This window comes from Sinohyriopsis cumingii, chromosome 2, assembly GCF_028554795.1.
Source record: "Sinohyriopsis cumingii isolate HCF-2022 chromosome 2, ASM2855479v2, whole genome shotgun sequence".
Classification (NCBI taxonomy): domain Eukaryota; kingdom Metazoa; phylum Mollusca; class Bivalvia; order Unionida; family Unionidae; genus Sinohyriopsis; species Sinohyriopsis cumingii.
In genome coordinates, this window is record NC_142962.1 from 87,460,276 (window position 1) to 87,483,583 (window position 23,308).

The window sequence follows — 23,308 nt, forward strand, 5'->3', positions numbered from 1 at the left end:
CAAAAGGCCGCACTTGTTTGAGCATCGGGGATATTGAGAACGTTCCAAAGAAGAAATAGATTGAGTGATACGGTTGGAAATCTTCATGCCGACTAGGTTTATAGTAAAGGTCACACATGTATTATAGGCGTTCAACATCGATTATTTCCATAATGGGTGTCATTTGTAGAATTTGATTCTTCATACCTTTAAATGGCAGTTATCCCTATACATCCATATTCCTTTTGAAGGTCATTATTAAGACCCCAAGAAGTACATGTAACAAAATCAATGTTAAAGTACATGAATATTTAAGGATGAGATTAACCTAAGTTATGATCCAGTACAATCCGGATTGAATGTCACACACTGTGATGTCACAATGAAAATTACACATGTTGATAAACAAATTCATACTACCCTTTATTGTGTTGATCAAACCTGACATGATCTTTTCTTGATTTAGTTTAGTTCATGGCCACCATTATAAAAGTCTATAATCAATAATTTTCATGGAAAAGTTTCTTGATGACAGTTAAGGTGAAGAGCATGCAATAATCAGCATTAAATAGACTTTGGTTAAACAATTTGGTATTAAAGTTTAAACAATTTATATTTAATTTAAGATGAGTAAATGCGCATACATGACCTATATGACATTTGACTATAGTTGGTTTGGACAGAGGAATGACCTTATAGACATGGTGGATAAAGAAGATAAAGTGCAATATTTGCAATCTAAATTTTATTAATTTTATTTTAAAATCAATTTTGGTTATGACTGCATTAGAACCACAACACTTTGACTTCATATTTATTCTTCAAAGAATGTATTTTGTTGGCAGGTATTAATAGCCTAATCAGAGGTGACATCTGTGATGTAAGATTTGTAACTTGTCAACAGATAAAAACCTTATGCATGAATGGACCATCCATTTTGTTTTCAGGATGGGTTTGGTGGTGGGACATACACTCATCCCAGACTTGTTAGCCACCTATACAAGCATAAATGAGCACTTATCAGGACACTCGCTATGTCAGCACATTCATTTGTATATGGAAAGACTGCAACAGGATAATTAAAAAAAACAGTTGCCAATTTTTGCATATCTTTAAACAATTTAAGTAATTTTCCTTCTGTCCTCTGTCTCAGTAAGATACACAAGGGGGGTATTTTTAAAAAATATTAAATAATGAACTCATTTCTCAAAGTAAGATTAACATTTTGCCTTTTGTTTGGTGTCATTAAAATTTCCTTTCATCTCGATGATATGATTTCAATAGTAAAACTTTCAAACAATAAGGTATCAAGAATGATAACATTTACAAGAACTAGCTTCTCAAAAATGAAAACAATGTGAAATAATCTCTAGTTTTACCACAGAAAATTAAACAAATAATTTTCCAAAATTACATATGGAAAGATGATTATATTTTCATGTTTGACACTTACTAGTATACACGACAAGTACCAACCCAACAGCAGTTTACTATTTTATATGTGTAGAAGAATTAAATTCAATATTTAAGTTAAAATTAAATTTTAATATTTCAGAAGGTTTACTATGCATCTGAAGGAACTGGTAACTAAATGCATCTTAAACTGGGGATGAAATTCATCTAAAGAAACTGGGAACAAAATTCATCTAAAGGAACTGGGAACTAAATTCATCTAAAGGAACTGAGAACTAAATGCATCTTAAACTGAGGATGAAATTCATCTTAAGGAACTGGGAACAAAATGAATCTACAGGAACTGGGAACAAAATGAATCTACAGGAACTGGGAACTAAATGTATCTAAAGAAACTGGTAGCCAAATGCATCTAAAAAACTTAGAACCAAATACATATGAAGGTGGAACAGGGAATCAAATGCTTCTGAAGGAACTGGGATCCAAATACATCTAAAGAAACTTGGAACCAAATGCATTTACAGAACCTGAGAACCAAATGCACCTAAGGGGACATGAACTAAATCCATCTAAAGAAATTGGGAGTCAAATGCCTCTGAATGAATGGAATCCAAATGCATATGAAGAAATTGTGAACCAAATGCATCTAATGTAACTGGGAGACAACTGCATATGAAGTTACTGGGAACCAAGTACATCTCAAGTTACTGGGAAACAAATATATGAAAGAAGCTTGGAACCAAATACATCAGAACTCACTGGGAACAAATACATCTGAATAAACTTGGAAACAAATGCATCTAAAGGAACATGAAACCAAATGCATCTAATGTTTCTTGGAACCAAATGCATCTAAAGGAACATGGAACCAAATGCATCTAATGTTTCTTGGAACCAAATGCATCTAAAGGAACATGGAACCAAATGCATCTTAAGGAACATGAAACCAAATGCATCTAATGTTTCTTGGAACCAAATGCATCTAAAGGAACATGGAACCAAATGCAAGGAACATGGAACTGAATGCATCTAAAGGAACATGGAACCAAATGCATCTAAAAGAACATGAAACCAAATGCATCTAAAGTTTCTTGGAACCAAATGCATCTAAAGGAACATGAAACCAAATGCAAGGAACATGGAACCAAATGCATCTGAAGGAACTGGGTGGAAATGAATGTTAACTACAAAACATTTGGTGATCCTCACTAAATTTGTTAAATAATTTGGAGATACCTACACAAGGAAACTAAAAGAATTAACTAAAATGACTGCATTTTGCAACAAACTAATTTTTCTTTCAAATGCATAAGGAAGCCATTAGTGAAAATAAACAAGATTCATTAGTGACCTGCTCACTTATGTTTGAATGCTTTTTTTGACGTGTCCTTTGAAACTCTATTCCATGAATTAAAATGGCAAAATAAAAGTAGCTGAATAAAATTTCATAAAGTATTACTTCTTTTAACAATTTTAAAAAGAAATAGCTTTCATGTTTGAACCATGCTTTTTGAATGATGTGTTATATGTCAGGTGTTATTGTCATTTGATGTGTGCATTCATAGTATATATCGTCATCTATTTCTTATGTGCTTATCAGTTTTGTCTTTTGTATGTAGGATATTGCTCATTATTATGCAACTTTCTGTTCCTGAAATAACTTTTCTGACACATAGGCAATTAAGGATGACTAAAGAGCAAAGGATTACACATGGAACCACACCATACATGCATGCATGCATGCATGCATGCATACATACATACATACATACATACATACATACATACATACATACATACATACATACATACATACATACATACATACATACATACATACATACATACATACATACATATATATATATATATATATATATATATATATATATATATATATATATATATATATATATATAAGATCTCTTAATTGGCCCTTTTACATAATTTTACAGTAGAAATCCACTCAGAAATGTCTCTTGCTTGTTCTTCATGCCAGGAAGAACTCTTCAATGATGTCTCTACAAGAATGCAGATATTGTAATTCAGGCAAATAGATTTAAAGTTTTTGCAAGCAAGTTAAGGTATCTAATTTCTATGAATTGCATGTTAAGGTATCTAATTTTTATGAATTGCATTTTAAGTTATCTAATTTCTATGAATTGCATGTTAAGTTATCTAATTTCTATGAATTGCATGTTAAGTTATCTAATTTCTATGAATTGCATGCACCTCAGTCACCACTTTAGCAAACCAAATGCTCTCATAATAACTTTCCTTAAAGATGATAATTTAACAGAATTAAAATGTCTCCCTTATGGTGAGTGGTGTCCATAAACACAGAAAGGTATTATGAGCCAAAGGTGAATTAGGTATGTCCCATCACTGGTTATAAGTTCAACATTATTCAGATCAAATTAAGAGCTGTATAATACAGCCAGTCAAACAATTATAAATAATATCTCCTTATAAATGCCATAACTCAGTGGTTCATAATTTTTTTTGGGTGATAACCCAGGTTAGGTTTGTGGTGTTAACCTCACAACACATCAAATGCTAAAAAATGACCTGGGTAGGAAATTTCAAATTATTAAAGTTTTTCTCTGCAACCGACTCAAAACATAAGAACTACTGCCTTAACTGAAGTAGAATGAAATTACTGATACAATTTTTTAAAATGTGTTTAATGATGTTGCCCTGGTTAATTGGAGGGATGATCTTGATGCTGTCAATGACACAGGGTCATTGGACTGAGTGGCAGTTGCCTATATTAACTTGTATTACTCTTGTGGTGCATCTCAACAAATTAGCTGCTTCATTTACCAGTCTTACAGCATCTGTTATGTCATTTTGTCTCACCTGATGTGTCATGTTCAAATGTTTTGCACTAAATGTGACTATTGTTTTCATAAAGTTTATTATTTGACTGTCATGTGTCATTCCTAAGTTGTCAATAGCATTTTCTCATGAGTGTTGTATATGGATATAAAGTGTATGTAGAAACATATTGTATGTTCCTGATTTGTTTCAGTTTATGTTAGCTCAGCCAACTTGAGTTTTGTTTGTTTCATTTAAACACTGTTAATTTTGTTTGGTGTTTGCTTGTGTTATTTATGTTTTGTTTTTTTTGTTTCTTTTGACATTTGCCTGTTTCATTTGTGCCTTGGTTTGTTTCATTTGGAGTTTTTTTGTTTGATTCATATTTTGTTTGTTATTTTTTAAATTTGCCTATTTCATTTGTGCCTTGTTTGTTTTATTCAAGTATTAAATATAATTGTCTGAGTTTTAATATTTTTATGTTTGTTTTATGTTATTTTTTCTTTGTTTATTTTAAAGTTACTTATTTTGTTTACATTTATATTTTTGGCAGCGATGACTTTCCATATAAAAAGCCAAACACATAACACCATGTTTTTCTTCTATTATTAACAACCGATTGGTTTCTCCAAGAGTCGCTTTGTTCAAGAGAGTGGAAAGCCCAATCAAGTACGCCCAGATATAAACGGTAACGATATAGATATTAGACTTAATTCTATCATATCTGTGAATAGGTATTTGAGTGGACCATTCAGTATATTTCCTAATACATTACATTATTACTATAAAAAAATAAATTAAATATATTTAAATTCTCTTTGAAGACTAGAATTTTCTGAATCATGAACCTATAATTTCTAACATTTGCCAAGAAAAACATTTAGCACCGTTTAAATACAAGAACATGATAATCACGGTCATAGAGATGTTTAGTTTATATACACTACAACGAATTAAACACAAGTTTCAAGCATTTAAATGATGCAAATAAAAACAAATGGCGTCAACAGAAGAATTAGAAAAGGAGCCGGGCGAGTTCGAAAAGCTAAAGGTTGTTCAGACACTATAATAGACAAAAGATGGAGAGAAAAAAAGATACACACATTTTATTGTTTCAGTGCATTACTTGTTCTGGCTATTAAAATTAATACTAAATATTGTCACATTTAGCTATTGATTCCATTGTTTTCAGTGGCTACAGTAGGATTTGTGCAAGTTAAGCGATCTTTTATCCAATGATATTATCTTCATTGGTCAAAGCCAGTGGTAAAGATTTACGTACTTGCATATATATTGTGTACATATTTGCTCAGATATATAAAAATATGTGTATTCGTCTGCGTAGTCCTAGAATTTAAGACGGCGCATGTTTTTGTTTTAGTGCTATGGTAAACAGGTGCTCGACGCGAGCTTGATGTTGAGGTGAAAAAAGCAAAAATATGAAGGAAACAAATCATACAGAGTGACAAAAATACCTTAGATTACCCCCATGACCTGTTCTGACATAGGACCCTCTCTATCATAATATATGAGAGAAGGTACCGAACTTCCAAATATTTCGTTCCACCCATGACCCTCAAGTGTTTTGGTGCCATGAACCAAAAGAAAATTGAATGTATCTGATGCGTCTCAGCTCCATATATGTAGCCTTGCATACGTTCATTAAATGTTAGTGTAATGAGAGAATTCTGTTAAGTGTGATACCTATGTTTCATACTGTTTTTATTTAATGTGGTATTGCTGATACTTATTGTTTGATGTAAAGGATGTGAATGAGAGAGTGTTTGCACAAGGATTAGAATGGTTTCAGTGTTATCATTCATCTGTACCTTTTTGCTTGTCATTATGATTACAGATAAGAAAAGCACCGCTCTATGCCTTGGATGGTAGCCACAGCTTCATTTGGGAAGCTAAATTTGTATGCTTGAGTGTTGTCAACATACATTAAGTGAAACACTGGATATTGATCTGTGATACTTGAGATTGGCTGAATGTGTAGAATGAAGAGAACGGGGCCAAAAACTTCTTATAGAACAACAAAACATAGATCAACTGGACTGGAATGGTTTCCATTTATAGGCACAATTTGTGTCCTGTTGACTAAGTAGGACATGAACCATAGAAAGGCTGTATTGTTCATACCAAATACATGCTGGAGATGGTGAAGCAATTAATATATCACGGTCTGTTGTGTCAGATGCTGCAGACAAGTCATGGAGGGTGAGGACTGTAATCTTTTCACTATCCAAAGCTGAGAGAAGGTTATTAACTACTCTGAAAATGGATGCTTTTCAGGTAAATACATTAGCATTCACATTGTCATGAATGCTCTTCAGGTAGGTGTGTGTGTGTGATTTGGACTTTTTAAGGTAGCTTTAACAATTTTTCAGTCAAATCACTATGATGTCTGCAGTGTGGCAGTTTATAGTGCTGTCTAGCACTGGGGCATCATGCTGCAGACATGTAGCATGATGTCCCACCCAGTCACATTATCCCGATACCAGGCCAACCAGTCCTAACACTAACCTCTTAATGCTGAGCACCAAGCGAGGCAGCTGTTAGTACCATTTTTGTAAGTCTTTGGTATGACTCGGTCGGGGATCAAACCCATGACCTCTCGCATCTAAGGCAGATTCTCAAACCACTAGGCTACTGGAGCAGTTCTCTTCAGGTAGGTACATCAGCATTCACATTGTCATGGATGCTTTTCAGGTAAATACATAGCTTCCACATTGTCATTAGCTTTCGCATTGTCATGAATCATGAATGCTCTTCAGGTATGGTATGACAAACATGACAGAATATGTGTTTTTATATACATGAATAAGTACAAGCTGATCATCATTAGATTGTTCCCCGAGTTCTATAACAAAAGTTTAGGCACTGATTTAGAAAAAGGGACCACAGACATAGTGTTTGCAGCTCATCAACTGCAGGAAAAATGTCAGAAACAGAACTTCAACCTGTAAATGACATTTGTCAACCTGACAAAAACCCTTTACACAGTCAGTCTTGAGTCCTCTGAACAATCATGCACAATTTTGTTCCCCAGAGGAATGCATCATAATGGTTCAACAATTCCATGATGGCATGCTCATTTATGTAATGGATGACTGCAAGTCATCTGAACCATTTCCAGTCACCAATGGAGTCAAGTAAGTCTGTGCGTTGGCCCCAGCTTTCCAGAGCATGTTTGCAGTCATGCTTACTATTACCTTCCATGACTTTGACACTGGGATCTACATCAGATACCAGACTGATGGCAGGCTCTTCATCTGAGGAGACTACAGGTGAAGACAGTGTTACAGGAAGTGATTGTTCATTATCTTCTGAACCATTTCTCTTCAGCTTGTGATGGTTTTAGAGTCATTATCAAGAAGACTGAGGTGATGCACCAACCTGCACCATGAAAGTCTTGTATAGAGCCTACTGTCACAGTCAGTGGCAAAACCTCCACATATAAAACACAGCATTATTTCTTTATTATATTTGTCATGAAGAAGAAGATGTTTAAGATCACCTCTGAGTAAAATACCTATTCAAATATACCAGGTATGATCTCAAAATGACAAATATCGATTAACTTAAGTCATGATGGTAATTTAAAAAATGATTATGGATACGAGGAAAACAAAACATCAGAGGACAGCATTATAAAAAAAAATGAATAAAAAATAATTCTGTTATAACATTCTGTAATGCAACCTAAGTACACACTCTTTACGAATGGGTAATTCTTCGTGCTTGTGATGTTGAAGTGAAACAGTAACACCCTGAGATTATATATCATGATTCACCTAAAAATGAGCCTACAGGTGAGCTAAAAAAATTCAAACAGCCAGTAAAAATCATCAATAATTGTATATATTTGTGCATAAGTCAAGTTCAGATCTAAATAACATAGAACTTGATCTACTGTGGTGTAATGCACCAGCAAATCAGGGTCTGTGTTTATTTTCTATTGATTACTCCAAAAACTGCAAAGACATAGATCTGCTGGTGCAGTGGCAGATCTGGATAGGACTGAACTAATAAACAAGAATATGTAGTATTTATTTTCTCATCATAAATTCATGCATTTTTGACCGTAAGATGACCTTCCCTCTTTATGCAACGTTTTTATTGTGTAAACTTGATTTCTTGTATTTGTAATGGATTATATTAATAATTTTATCAGATGTTGAATAAGGTTATATCAGTTTCAGTTCTCATAATTTATATTAGCAAATACTTAAAATATAAACAGAAATGTAAGTTCTGTTGCCACAACTAGGTTCTGTAGTCATGTAAATGGTAGTATTTATAACAAACATTTCTAGAGTTTCTTCCATAGATATACACAATGTATTAGGAAAGTGTTAGAGAAACTGATGCTGACTCCTGAGTGTCTCACATGTAAGAAGAGGAATGGATGTAGTTTTCACAATAAAGAAACAAGCCACATAAAGCATTGTAAACAGTGAAGCATCAAAGACAGCCCTCATTTACCATGTTTGGCAGTTGCATTATGCTGTCTACCACTGTCCAAATACACATGATGAAGCATCTTTGATAGGTCCTCATTTGTCATGTTGTCAGCTGCAGTTGGCTGTCTACCAGTGTCCAGATGCACATGGTGTAGGTCCTTGGTCTTCATGTTTGTCAGCTGCAGTTGGTTGTCTACCTCTTTGTCTGCTGTCTTTCTCTCTGTCCAAGTGTTTCCAGTTTCCACTATAGTCAACTGTGGCAAAGAATACATGTAATATTACATGCCATTTTCATTTATGCTCAGTCTGCATTCAGTCAAGGGAAAGAGCTGTTGCCTGATAAATCACATGAGCTATTATGCTGACTTTGCTGGATTTACAGTGGTTGCTCTTAACCCATTTTATCCTACAGTCCTAATACCTCATTCTATCCTAAATACGCCTGTGGTCATAGTATCCCATTTTATCCTGAATACAACTACAGTCATACTCTACAGTGGCCCGGTGAACTGTATGTCATCAGCTTTCACGGTTAGCAGTTTCTGATCCCCATTGGTGGTGATCATTGCCACAGGTGGTGAGGGTCTTTTTTAAGAAGTCATTATATCTCTTTCGAGGTGCCCCTCTATCATGGTGGCCAGTGGACAGCTCACCATACAGTGTGATCTTTGGTAGGCGATAATCCTACTTCCTGTACACGTGCCCTGCCCAGCGTAGCTGTATCTTCATGAGCATGGCCTCAGCGCTGGTGATCCCTGTTTGTTTGAGGACTTCAGTGTTGGTGACAAAGTCACTCCAGTGAATGTTGAGGATGGTGCAGAGGTAGCACTGATGGAAGCATTCAAAAAGGCGGAGTTGGTGGCTGTAGGTGACCTAGGATTTGGCGCCATATAGGAGGGTGGTCAGTATGACAGCTCTGTAGATGCTGATCTTTGTACCTCTCTTGAGACTGGCATTGTACCACACTCATTTATAGAGTCTGCTGAATGCGCTGTTTGCCTTGGCCAATCTGTTGTCTGTTTCTTGGTTGATCTTGGCATCAGAGGATATCACACAGCCCAGGTAGGTGAACTGGTGGACTACATTCAGCTCTGTCTGGTCAGTGAAGATGCTTGGTGGCCGGTACTCTTCCTTGGGAGCAGGCTGGTGAAGTACTTCAGTTTTCTTTAGGCTGACCTCAAGACCAAAGAGCTGGCAAGCTTCTGCAAAGCAGGATGTTGCACGCTGTAAGGCAGCTTCCGTGTGGGCAACAAGGGCAGCATCATCTGCAAAGAGAAGTTCTCTAATGAGTTTTTCCAAGGTCTTGGTGTGGGTCTGAAGTCGCCTTAAGTTGAAGAGGTTGCCATCAGTCCGAAATCAGATATAGATGCCATCTTCGTCATCAAGGTCTTCTGTTTGGAGCATCATGCTGAGGAAGATCAAGAACAGTGTGCTGGCTAAAATGCAAAGTTATTCAGAAACTATATCTGCAGTGGGGAAGGTCTGTGACAGGTTGTTATTGTTTCTGACCTGACCAAGCTGGTCTTCATGCAGTTGGATGACCATGGTAAGGAACTTTGGAGGACAGCAGAGCTTTTCAAGGATTTTCCACAGTCCAGTTCTGCTCACCGTTCAGATGTCTTCGTCAGGTCCACAAATGTGATGTACAGTCCTTTGTTTTGTTCTCGACATTTCTCCTGGATCTGTCTCAGGATGAACACCATACCAGTTGAGCCCCTATTGGCTCTGAAGCACATTGACTCTCTGGCGCATGTTCTTCTGCAGTGGTGGGCACCAGTCTGTTCAGCAACACCCTAGCAAGGATTTTGCCTACAATAGAGAGCAGATTTATCCCACAGTAGTTTGAGCAATCAGACTTTGCCCCCTTGTTTTTGTACAAGGTGATGATGACTGCATCTTGGAAGTCTCCCTTGCTCCTAACAGCAAACCAAGAACTTGTGTAGTTTGGTGTGCAATGCTGGGTCTTCTCTTTTCCCTATTTCTGGTGGGATGCCATCTTTTCCTGCTGCCTTTCCAGTCTTCAGCTGTTATATGGCTTTTACAGTGTGGGTGCCTCATCAGGTTCCATCTTTGGTGGCTGTTGTGGGATGTGATCAATAGCTGCCTCCTGGACTGTATGGCTAGTGGAAGTGCTCTGACCAGCGGTTCAGGATAGATTTCCTGTCTGTTGGCACTCTGTCATGGGCATCACTCAGGTGTGAAGGACATCTTTTAAGTCCCTCTGGTGTACTATGATGTAATCCATTAGGTGCCAGTGTATTGATCTAGGATGCATCCAGGTCATTTTCATGCTGTCTTTCTGCTTTAAAATGGTGTTTGTGATGGTGAGCTGTAATTCTGTGCAAAATTCAAGAAGCAGGCACCCATTGTCATTGCAGTCACCCAGGCCATGTTTTCCAAGAACGGCTTTCCAGGTTTCTGAGCCTTTGCCCATTCTGGCATTGAAATCTGTGAGGATGATTATTTTGTCACTCTCTGGGACACTCTTGAGAAGTCTGCGCAGGTCAGCATAAAATTTATCCTTTTCAGAAGGATCTGCCTGGAGTGTCAGAGCATATACATTGAGGAGTGTTGTGCGTTGTTGGTTCCCTAACGGGAGACGCATTGACATGATGCGGTCAGTATGACCAGTGGGAAGGTTGTTTAACTTGGTGGCGATTGAGTCCTTGCCCATGAAACTGACTCCTGAAAGTCGTTTTTCAGTGGGCCATGTTTAAAGGGTGTGGCCAGTTTGCGCAGACTGCACTCCACCCAAAAGCTCCACTGTGCAGGCATGAAGGAACTGTCTATTGTTTATGTTTGACTCTGTCAAGCCCTGCAGTGATGGGAAGGGGCTAAAATGAAAGATGTCACTGGAAGCCACAGTCCCAATCCTACATGCAGGCGACTCAGACTTTTGGCCATCTGGTGTTGATCTGGAAACAACACCATCACCCAGCAGCAGCCTGAGAGACCAGACAGCCTTTTCTAGAGACAGCGCTGCTTGCTCAGCATGGAGAGGGGCCTAGAAAGGGTGGCCTAACGAAAGCTCATCTCCTTACCCCACCCAGTTGGCCTGCCACAGCCAACAGGCATCTTCCAACGTGGTTGAAACATAACAGAAAAAACAAGGCATGCCCCACCTGCCATCATGTGAATAAAATAAAACTTGCTTGTTGGAACATCAGAACAATGCTAGTCTCAACCGACAGCAACAGACCAGAACGATGCTCTGCCTTAATCGCACACAAACTCTCTCGCCTTCATGTTGACATTGCTGCACTTAGCGAAGTCCACCTTTCAGAGGAGGAAAGTCTGAGAGAACTCAGCGCTGGATACACCCTGTACTCGTCAGGAAAACCAAAGACTGGAAAACAACTTTCAGGAGTATGTGTGTAGTGTCTCTAGAAACTTGTATATATACACATCACAAATATTTGTGTACTTCTTCACCAACACAGGATATGGTTAAAGCTCGCATGCGCATTGAAATTTTAAAAAAAAAGTGGTTGGAAAAGAAATTGTTGGCTTGAAAATTGATTGATAAAATGATGGACGACAACTCAGATGTAAACATGGAAGTTGATAGTGAGGGTAGCAACATTGAAGTTGATAATTTGGATGATTCTGATGATAATGTTGACTTAAATGATGGGTTAGAATTGAATAAAGTTGATGAAAGAGATGATGCATAATGTCATGCACATTTTGTCAGTGATTCGGAGAATGAAGCTGACTTTGAAGGTTTTCAAGAGGAATGGGTCTGGGATGATTTTTCATCTTGGTTGCAGCCACCATTCAGATTGATAGAAGGGGCAACTGTTCAACACCCAGAAGAAGCTGATGCACAACATTACTTTGAGTTACTTTGGGATGATTTAATCTGGAAAAAACTTGTTGATGAAACAAACCGTTATGCTGAACAGGTGCGTAGAAAAAATCCCCCCCCCCCAACCAAAGTCACCAAGATGGACTCCTGTGGATATTCCCAAAATAAACACCTTTATATGCTTATGTTTTGCTATGGGAATAATTCTTCTTCCATCAAGACATAGTTACTGACGACAAAATAAGTATATATTTGTTACATCATTCAATAAAATCATGTCTTGTGACAGATTTGATCTGATTTGGAGATACTTGCATCTCCATGACAACGAAGAACAAGCTGCAGAGCCTCAGCCAGAGGGAAGACCAGATAAATTAAAGAAAATGAGATGGTACCTTGATTATTTAGACCATGGATTTTCTTCAAATTTCATACCCAAAACAATTGATGAAAGCATGATCAAATTCAAAGGAAGACTCTTTTAGACAGTATCTCCCTGCAAAACCAACAAAATGGGTGGTGAAACTCTGGAATATGGCCAACAGCTCAACTGGATACATGCACAGATTCCAGGTATACACCAAAGAATATCTGCAAGAAAAGGGGCTGGCTTACAGAGTGGTAATGGATCTCTGCTCACACATGTTTGGAAAAAAATCTGACACGTCTATTTTGGCAACTTTAACACAAGCACAGGTTTATTGAGAGACTTGCATACTAGAGGGGTGATGGCCTTTGGAAAATTCCATACAAACAGAAGGGGTTGCCAAAAGAGTTGCTGCCAAAACAGCTCAAACTGAAAGAAACATGAATACAAAGTTGCACAGAAAGATGAACTTTTTTTGTTTGGCAAGATACAAAATCTGTTTGTGTTTTGTCAAATTTTTGTGACCCATCATCACGTGGCTTTGTAAAAAGACGTTCTGGTATGACTGTTCAGTAACAGGTTGGAGTTCCAAAATGCTATCAGATTACCAACAAAACATGAAGGGAGTAGATCTCTGTGACCAGGTGGTTAGGTACTATCTTCATTACCGGTAAAAAAAATTGTGGCATCAAATTTTCTTTTACCAAATGGAAACTTCAGTGTACAGTGTGTATGTGATTGCATGTGACACAAATCCAGAGAAAGACAAAAGTATGTGGCCAACATTTCAGAGCTATCTTGAGGACTTAGTTGCATCTCTGGTTGTTGACACTAGAGTTGAAAGGCTGCAGCACTTGTTCCAGAGCCTACCATAGGAACAGTGCAACATACCATTGAAAAAATGTTTGACAGAAGAAAAAAAACTCATGAATGTGGAGAGAGAAGAGGGATGACAAAATTTGGTTACAGGGAATGCAATGTCCCTGTTCATACTGAATGCCAGGGAAAACACATTGCTAGGTGTATAAACGCTTAAAAGCTGATGTTTAGACAACAACTGATGTAGAATTGGCAGTTTTGAAAAATGAAGTACATTTTTGCAATGTGATGTGGACATTTTTATTCACCATTTATATAATATTCTTATTACTGACATAGTGATAATGTGGACTTCAAAATTAGGAAAAAGATTGCACTGATTAATTACCTTTATCTTACTGAAAGATTTCTAGGATTAATTTGTGACAAAGTTTTCATAAGAAACTTTATGCTAAAGTACATGTTCTAGTATGTCAAGTAAACAAATTGTTCCAGGTGTTTTGTTGTCCAATTTTAGTAAAATTATTATAACTTTTGAACTAACAGTGCTAGAAACTTCAAATTTGGACCAAAATACTAGAAATAGAATTATCTTTATTTTATTCGCGTACTATTAGGAGGATTTCATTCATCTTCATGGACAAAAGATTCACTGAACATCATGGTATGTTTTTTATTTTTTATTTGTTTTAAGTCATATTTTAAAATACATATGTGAGCATGTACATTGGTAAATTATAACAAAACATCTATCTCTGTGTTACAAATTTTATTACCTTTTCAGAGATCCATAGTTTTATATACTTAAAAAAGAAATAACAACGTTACAATATTTTTAGTAAACATGGTGAAGGTCATCATAATTGCTGCTGCAGCTTTATGATGCTCTGTTTTACCACAACGTATTTAGAATTGCTTATCAGGAATCAGGCTAAAATGGGTTAATCTAATATCATACATAATGTACACTTTTCCATCAGCTCTTAAAATTTATTTGTACAAAAAGTGGGTAGCATCACTGCTCCATATAAAGTTTATTATCACACATCTACAAGTTTCATTTGCTGTATAAATTATTATGATTAGTAGGGTAAGGTGTCAGTTACTGGTTTTTTTGTTCGCAATAGCCAGTGAACTATACATTATCGGGCAATAATTAATATTTGTTTATAGTTTACAGTTGATTGCTTTTTATTAAATGTAAGACTATGTGAGACTTTTTAATTTATTTTGTTTTGCAGGCTCTGGATACCCTACCACCACCACCAATTTAACCCTCATTTAAACCATCTGACTATAAGAAATTCTACACAAAATGGGGGTAGTGTTAATGATGTCATATCAGATACTCACAGGATGCATGTGCCACTTTCCTATATTTGTTAATATGGTTAAGTTTGTTCAGAAATTTCAATGTTTTGTCCTGAAAAGAATTTTTGTTTACTTTGTCATAAAATCTATAAAATAAATACAAGTACAAAATAAAATTAATTTATGTACTATCATTTACATTTTCTATAGATATAAATGATGTAAAATATAAAACACCTTTTTGGAGTGAAGTTTAAGTATATGTTTTTAATTAAGGTGACTGCTCAGGTGACCTTAGTGATCAGATCATCCACCATGGAGGTTGCAGGTTCCACCCCCAGCCAAGTCATACCAAAGACTTAGAAAAATGGTACTAACAGCTGCCTCGCTTGGTGCTCAGCATTAAGAGGACTGGTCATTTTGGTTTCAGGATAATGTGACTGGGTGGGACATGATGTTACTTGTCTGCAGCATGATGCCCTAGTGCTAGACATCACTATAAACTGCCACATTGCAGAGATTATAGCAATATAACTAAAATTGTTAAAGCTACATTAAAAATTAAAAATAACTTAACACACATACACACACTCACTCAGTTCTAGTGCAAAAGTTTAAACATGACTTTTTGATCAAATTTCTTATCTTAATACAGATCTGGGCCCAGTTGTTCTTGACTCTGATATTACCTTATTTACATATTTTATATTTTGATTTTTTTTCAAAGATGGATTCCTCAGACAAGGCAGAGATTGTGGAGAAAATAGAGGGGAGTCTTAATGCTGTGGAAGAGAAAGTGATGGATGGAACAGTCAATCTGTCAGTACCAGAGAGCTCTGTGGATGAAAAGGACAATGCTAATAATTCAGCTGACTCCAGTTCGAAAACTCTCGTCGAGAGAAAAAGGGATGAGGAGTCTCAGGAAAAGGCAGAAAATTACGAAAAGGTTCACTCAAAAGAAATGCAAGAGTTGAAACAGGATAATGAGTCTGACAAATGCAGGAAAGATTGTATAGATGATGGTGCTGAAAAATCCTACAATGCTGGCATGATTGATGAAAGAAAAAGGGATGAAATCTCTGTATGTGGAGAATTGGAGGAAGGTAAAGAGGTAGAGCGACAGGATGTTACGGAACAGAAAGATGCCGACAAGGAGGCATCAGACATGGGTAAGCCGAAATCAGATGATTCACAGAATCAAAAAATAAATAAGTCACATCTGAATCAGAATGATTACTGTGATGATGCACCAAAATCTGAAGTTGCTTCTGACAAAGTTGAGCATAAAGATAATGATGGCATTAGTCCGGTTATAATGGAAGATTCAAGAGAACAGGTTCAGCAGGAAAAAATGGATGACAAGGAACAAGCAACAATACATAAAGAAACTCATGTAAACACAGGAAATGTGGACTTGTCTGAATGCAGGTCATATGAAAATGAGCTAAATGTGAGTGAGGTTGATGAAAAACAAAGTGAGGTTGATGATAAACAAAGTGAGGTTGATGATAAACAAAGCAAGGTTGATGAAAAACAAAGTGAGGTTGATGATAAACAAAGTGAGGTTGATGAAAAACAAAGTGAGGTTGATGATAAACAAAGTGAAGTTGATGATAAACAAAGCAAGGTTGATGATAAACAAAGTGAGGTTGATGATAAACAAAGTGAGGTTGATGATAAACAAAATGAGGTTGATGATAAACAAAGTGAAGTTGATGATAAACAAAGTGAGGTTGATGATAAAACAAATGATGATCGATCAGAAATAATTTCCCAATCTGCTGTACCAAGAAAGGATGAATTTCAAGTCTTTGCTAGCACTTCAGAAGAGGAACAGGAAAAAAGAGATAGAAACATAATAGGAGAAAAAGGTTCCATGTTGAGATCAGATTCTAACAATGGTATTGGTTCAGAGGAAAATATAAGTTTGAAGCTTTTGAACCATGATTCACAAAGTATGTCAGTTGACACCACCAAACACAGTACAGGTCAACTTAATATAGAATCAATTGTAGATATTTCAATCAAGAGTCCTGAAGATTCCTGTTTGAAACCTTCTGATGATACCGCTATGAACATCCCCGTAGAAGATCAGACCAAAATTAGTGGCAACAGCTCATCACCTCCTGAAGCTATGGATACGTCGGAGGTCGGCATTACTAGACAGACTGAGACCATTGTTCTCCCAGATGAAGAAAGCTCAAATATCAGTAAACCTTTGTTCGATAAAATCAAAATACTTAAAACTGAAGAAAATTCAAATACCAGTACTGGCGATGAGCGCTCAGTTGAAAGCAGTGCCCTATATAATTCATGTCTTAACACACCACAAGAGGAAAATTCTTGTACGAGTTTTCCTGATGAATCTTCTATCTTAAGCTTCATGGATGAAAGTTCTGGTATAAGCGTTCCAGATTCAGAACCAAACTTTCTGCAGTACCAGAGAAGGCAGAATTTAAGTCTTTTTGATGAAGCTGCAAACTTGAGTGCACCTGATGACAAATGTTTCCAAAGACCTGACACACCAAGCAGTGCTGTGACAGAAACCCAAGACTCTACCCCAGCCAAGAAGCCCAGGCGAAGCAGCATTAGCAGTGTAACACAGGATCTCACTGGAGATGATCAGTAAGTAAAATCATTAGGTTATTCGGACAATAAATTGCTTTTACATATTTAGTTTGGTGCCAACGTTTGAGTTTCAATGACAATCCAGATTTAAAGTCTGTTATCTGTTCTTTTTACCTTAATCAATTATCCACACAATTTATTTGGTCAAAGAACATAATGATAATACAGAGAGGTACAGATGCAATTAGGAGATGTTGTTCATAGTGGTGGTGATGCTGTTGCTAATGGTAATTATGGAGGTGATGGTGGTTGGGCCGCTGATGATTTTTTTCCTTAAATATACAAAAACGTAGTTTTATTTTAAGTGACAGGACTATGTTCACCTTTGACATGTTTTCATAAAATTACAGTGGTCCCCTCAAGGCAGAGAACCTGTACGAATATCAGTGGCCTCAGGAGCCTGATGCAGACTGGTACATGCTACAGGAACATGTTAGTGAGTTTCTGGAAGTCAAAAGCTTCAAGCGAAAGTATCCAGGTAAGTGTTTGCATCACACTGTCTTTAACCCTGGTAGTGCAGAAGCCATGTATTTATGGATGATGTCACCTGGCTTCGTATGCAGGAACCATATATTTATGGTCAAACGTCACCTAGCTCTTTGTGCGGAGACCATATTTTTATGGCACAGGACAATGACATCTACGGATGTCCAATCTGTGCCAATTAGTAATCATGTACTAATAATAGCGTGGAATTAGCATATGTAATTGTCTTGAAGATCACAGGTCTGCATCACCGTAACCGAACATCAGTGAAACAAATATTCAAACAGATTTATTTGCCCAGGAAAGTCTGTTGTCAATAGTGGATGTTGATGTAAACATTATGGTTGCTGTTAAGTAGTTGCAGTCTCACAGCTCAAGTTGGAAAAAAAAATGGATGAGAGAGAGAGATTTACTTCTTAAGTAACCCACTCTTATGACAGAAATATGAAATGTATGGACTTTGGAATCTTATAATCAAGACCTTCATCCAGTATCTGAACTTTTAACCCCATGGAAATCTTTTTTCCTTGTCAGTACGTTTTGTTTCTTAACAGAGCTAGTTTCCGAGGTAGGCCAATTAACATAAAAAGCTTGATCTCTATTTCTTTTCCTCAAATGTTTGACAACGTAGAAGTTATATGTTGAGATTGTTGCTAAGAAATTTTATTTCAAATACTTTTGGCAAGTTGCAGTTATTAATTATCATTGAAAACCTCACAACTCTTGCTCTATAATTTATAATCAATGAGAAATATTTATGTTAATTTCAGTAATAATGACTTTCGGGCCTCTCAAATGTACAGCTTCACTCAAACGAATACCTGATAACCAATATCACTATCATACATGTTTACCTGACACGAGAGCTCCCTCCCCAGTATTTCAAACTCCATTTCAGTGCCTCACTTGGTAGTAAAGATCAAAGAGCTAACTGGGTAGCACAATTGCATTTTTTGGCTGTTTCATTACCATATTTAACCAAAAATTGGTACACTACTCTATTGTGTCGTGAGAAGATCCAGATTAATGACTGTGATAATACTGCTCTATCTGACAATATTGCATTCAAATCATTCGGATGTAGACATCAGAATGTAAAAGAATGAAATACGTCTGACAGTTGTGCTCAAACTAGCTGAACATTAGAAGATGTATTAAAAATGAGAATTTAAAACAACTTGAGTTGTAAAGAACGTTATTCAAAAACTATATCTGCTATCATATATTAAAGAATGCATTAATTATAAAAGCTATTAAAGAAATCAAATTCTGTCTGAATGTTAATAGATAGTAAAGGAAAGTTGATTTACATAAGATTTAGTAATAAGGCTGGATAAAGAAAAGTTTATGTAGTATGAGTCTAAAATTAACCCTAAAAGTCAGTAATTCCATTTTTTTGTGAATTTCTAACTTTTTTAATGTATTATTTTATTTTTAAAGAAAAATTTATATTTGTTTCATTTACTTGATGTGTTGAAAAAACAGAGACAACTGCAGCTGGTGACAAGCCTGCAGATGGATTTTGTGTCAGTTATTACATTTGTCACATGTATAGAGATGCTTGTATTCATTAAATTTATTCTTGCAACCAACAGTAATTGCTTATAGATATGTTTACATAAAAATCTGTAAGACATCTGCCTTTCAACAATTTTCAAATGAGATAACTAGTTTTCCATTAGTTTGACTTCACTGCATAAACAATATTCCCTTCACCCTAAAACATGACAAATATAATTGTTCTACATTATGATAATTATTATTTTACCTTCATAATTAAAACAACTTGATAACATTGAGTTCTTTGTACAATGAATACAGTATTTAGTTGGATAAAAGATTCTGCCAACCATATTATTTTAAACAGTCTTTTAAACCTTTCAACCACTAACATTACTTTTTGGTTGCTATGGCAACCACAGTAAATTTATAATTATTTATCATTTTCAGTATGATTAGTATTTGTTCCTTATTAATGAATACAAGTGAATATATTTTATATGGAGAAAAGTTTTGAATAATAACTACATAAATATTGCACCATCTAAATATTGTAACATACTGAAATGTCGAGACATGTTTGAAATTAAAGTTTGAATTATCTAACATAAGCATCAAAGTAATGAACTGAGGATATTTGAGATGTAGCAAAAATTAACTGTCCATTTACACATTCAGAATGACTATTTGATGGAAAAGTATACACTGAATTTGATTTTTTTGGGTCAAAAGTTACTTTTCCATTCATTTTTCTGTTTGGTTGCATGGTAACCATGAACACATATCAATTTCACCAACATTTTTAGTGTTTGCAATATACATGCATATATGCATCACTTGGTACAATTTCACAGAAATCTGTTTTTTAATAATAGTTCTGAGCTGTTATATAAATTTGTCCCAAAAAGTCTATTGTTCTGAAACAATTCAGCATGTACAGATAGTGCAGTTAAAAACAAATCAGCACTGGTTTCAAGGTCAAGCAAAACAACACAGTACTGCCAGGGTTAAATGTTCCAGTTAGACAGAAGGGATGGGGTGTAGAAGATGATAACACTTCATTGACTTTACTAACAAAAGATCATTTTTAAAAAATTAAATTGATACATCTTCAGTGGAACATTATAGTTGGTTTCACTTAATGTTCATAAAACGTATGAAACACATTCAAATTGGTACCAGGGGTAAGGTTTAATGCATTATTATGATCTACACATAAATCCAGATGTGGTAGCGGGTTGCAGATTTAAGGGATGGAGGGTGAAAGTTGTATGGGAGATGAAAGGTGCACCCACTTTTTCAGTCTAACCAAGTCATCTTTATCATTAGAGCTGTTCTGGCCAATGTGTATTGCTGAGTATTTGGTCGCTATCATTAAAATGAACAATTAATTGATTATTGTCTTCGATCAGGTTCTGGTCGGAATTTTCTTCATGTCATTTCTTGATTTGATATTAGTTGAAAATAGCCCCAGTTTTGGCAAGACATACTATTCACCAGATCATTTATGAGTTGATGATTAATTATTAATTCACCTTTGATTTGCAGAAACTAATGATTATGTATGAAAATTGTATCCAGTTCCCACCAATATCTATTACACAACTTTTCTCCAGTAGTCAGTACTGCAGGTGAAAAAGCCATATTTCACCATCAGCTGTATGTATAATCATATCATATGCTGACAGTAATAGAAATTGGTTGCAATTGAGATGTCACAGATTTTTTTTAAATCATGAGACATGCTGCTTTGGCACAGTTCATTTATTTTTTCAGTCTTTAATGTTAAATAGAGGTGATTGTATTTTGTCTTCGGAATTAAACTAAATTTGTACCCAATCTTTGTGTCTTGCAGATCTGTTTAGAAGGGTGTGTGATAAACATGAAAAAGATTTCCTGAGGGAAAAGGGTGTTGTCACGGAAACTCAGAGTGATTTAGGTAAATGGTATTCAGACTAGCATTCTTAGTTTCTACTTAGACATCTTTGAAGGGAAGAACTTTAATTTGCCATTTTTTATCCAGGACGTCAGACCTTGATACTTACTGTATATACTCACTGAGTCTGTGCAGTTTGTTAGGAATAATCAGTAGAACATAAAATACAGACCAGGATCTGCAGGTGCATTATGCTACAGCAGATCAAGATCTTTGTTGTTGCAATTTGACTTGACTTAAAAGCGAGTATCTTTGGTACTTTTTGTGGAGGAAATCTCTATTTGTAAAAACTATTATAAAAATATACAAAAATATATTTCTGATTAAATTTGTTAAAATTATATTTGTTGGAATGATTTAAATATGTTCCTAAAAATGTGGCTTTGCTGTAAATTTCTATCAAAACATAAAGGGTAATTATGTTATTATTATAAATAAGACTTTAATCAAAGCCATTAAAAAAAATTGAAATCATACTTTTGCCCTGGAGATTATAATCTAGAATCTGGTTCTTTTTCATGTGTACATTATATTGTAAATTATCAGTAATGATATTTTGTTGATGTGATCTGTTGATCACTGGTTACTTAAACGCCTTGTCATTTGATTTTAGAAAAGCTGTCTTGCATGAACTCAGAGAATTATTATCTTTAGTACTGGGTGTTGGTGTACATGAAAATGTTAAACTAAATCAAAGTCAGATTGTTATCTTAAGAGATTAAAACAAACATGCATCATATCAGGGCTTGAAATTAGCGGTAGTCCACTAGCCTGAGGCTAGCAGATTTCCTGTCGGACTAGTAACTTTCATAATGTTAATAGTCCGATGGGCTAGTAAGTTTCAGTTATCAATAGTCAGCATTTGTTTACGCCATTCCCTAATAAAGACTTGACTTAGCAGATGTTCTGTAGAATCAAAGCAGTGGCCATTTGTAAACAGTCATAAAATATTAGCATGAGAAGATGAAGTCAATTTCTGCCTTGGAAAGGTGCGTTTCTATAACAAGAATCCATTCGATTTTGTGCATTTCACTTAACAGCGCAAATTATGGTCCCGTCATTAACAACGGAAGTTTAGTAATTGATCCTAATTAATCTGATGCCGAATTAAATGAAAAAATATGACATGGTATCACACTTTATTCATGCAACCACAGTAACAAAATACAAGGCAGTATACCACACAAAAGAACGAGGCAACAACTGTTCAGAGAAATTAGTTTGCACGATTTTTTGTTTACGGTTTTTTTTTTTTTTTGCTCACTACCCAAACGCTCCAACAGTCACAAACAGGAAACCACATATTTTACATTTTCAACGAAATAATTATAAGAATGAGATCAGTTTATTACGATTACGTTATTGACACATCCTTTCCATACAAATTCTTTTTCTATGATGATAAGAATAGTTTTTATATGTTTCCCTTACAAGAATGAACAAATAATTGAATACACATGGAGATATCCATGCAGAATGCCATACATTTGTTGGGAATTAAAATCTCTGAGCATGGGCATCTAAGATTTGAAATTTCTGCCTTATTATTAATTTCAACAATACATGGAGGTTCAATTAATTAGGAACAATTACCAAACTTACATGACTTATGATACCGTAATTGGTGCTGTTGAATACAATGCGCTGAGTGTCAGATGGCTTTGTTTGATGGGAACACACCTTTTCCAAGCTGAAACTAACACTATCTTCTGATGCTAATATTTTATGACATTGTTTACAATAGCCACTGCTTTGATCATGCAGAACATCTCCTGAAG

General features: G+C 35.7%; 1 protein-coding gene across 2 annotated transcripts in view; it reads left to right on the plus strand.

The window, feature by feature from the left end:
- The first annotated feature begins 5,153 nt into the window (after positions 1-5,153).
- The window catches only part of LOC149805325 (uncharacterized), a 44,018-nt gene continuing 25,863 nt past the window's right edge, over positions 5,154-23,308 (plus strand). Inside the window, exons 1-4 of one of the 2 annotated variants that reach the window (XM_089949232.1) lie at positions 5,154-5,260; positions 15,708-17,605; positions 17,959-18,086; positions 21,450-21,533. In XM_089949232.1, the coding sequence (XP_089805358.1) occupies positions 5,207-5,260; positions 15,708-17,605; positions 17,959-18,086; positions 21,450-21,533 (2,164 nt within the window). In that variant the 5' untranslated portion in view covers positions 5,154-5,206. Of the gene's footprint in view, positions 5,261-6,077; positions 6,505-15,707; positions 17,606-17,958; positions 18,087-21,449; positions 21,534-23,308 lie in introns of those variants that run through there. The other variant, XM_089949233.1, reaches the window with a different exon arrangement.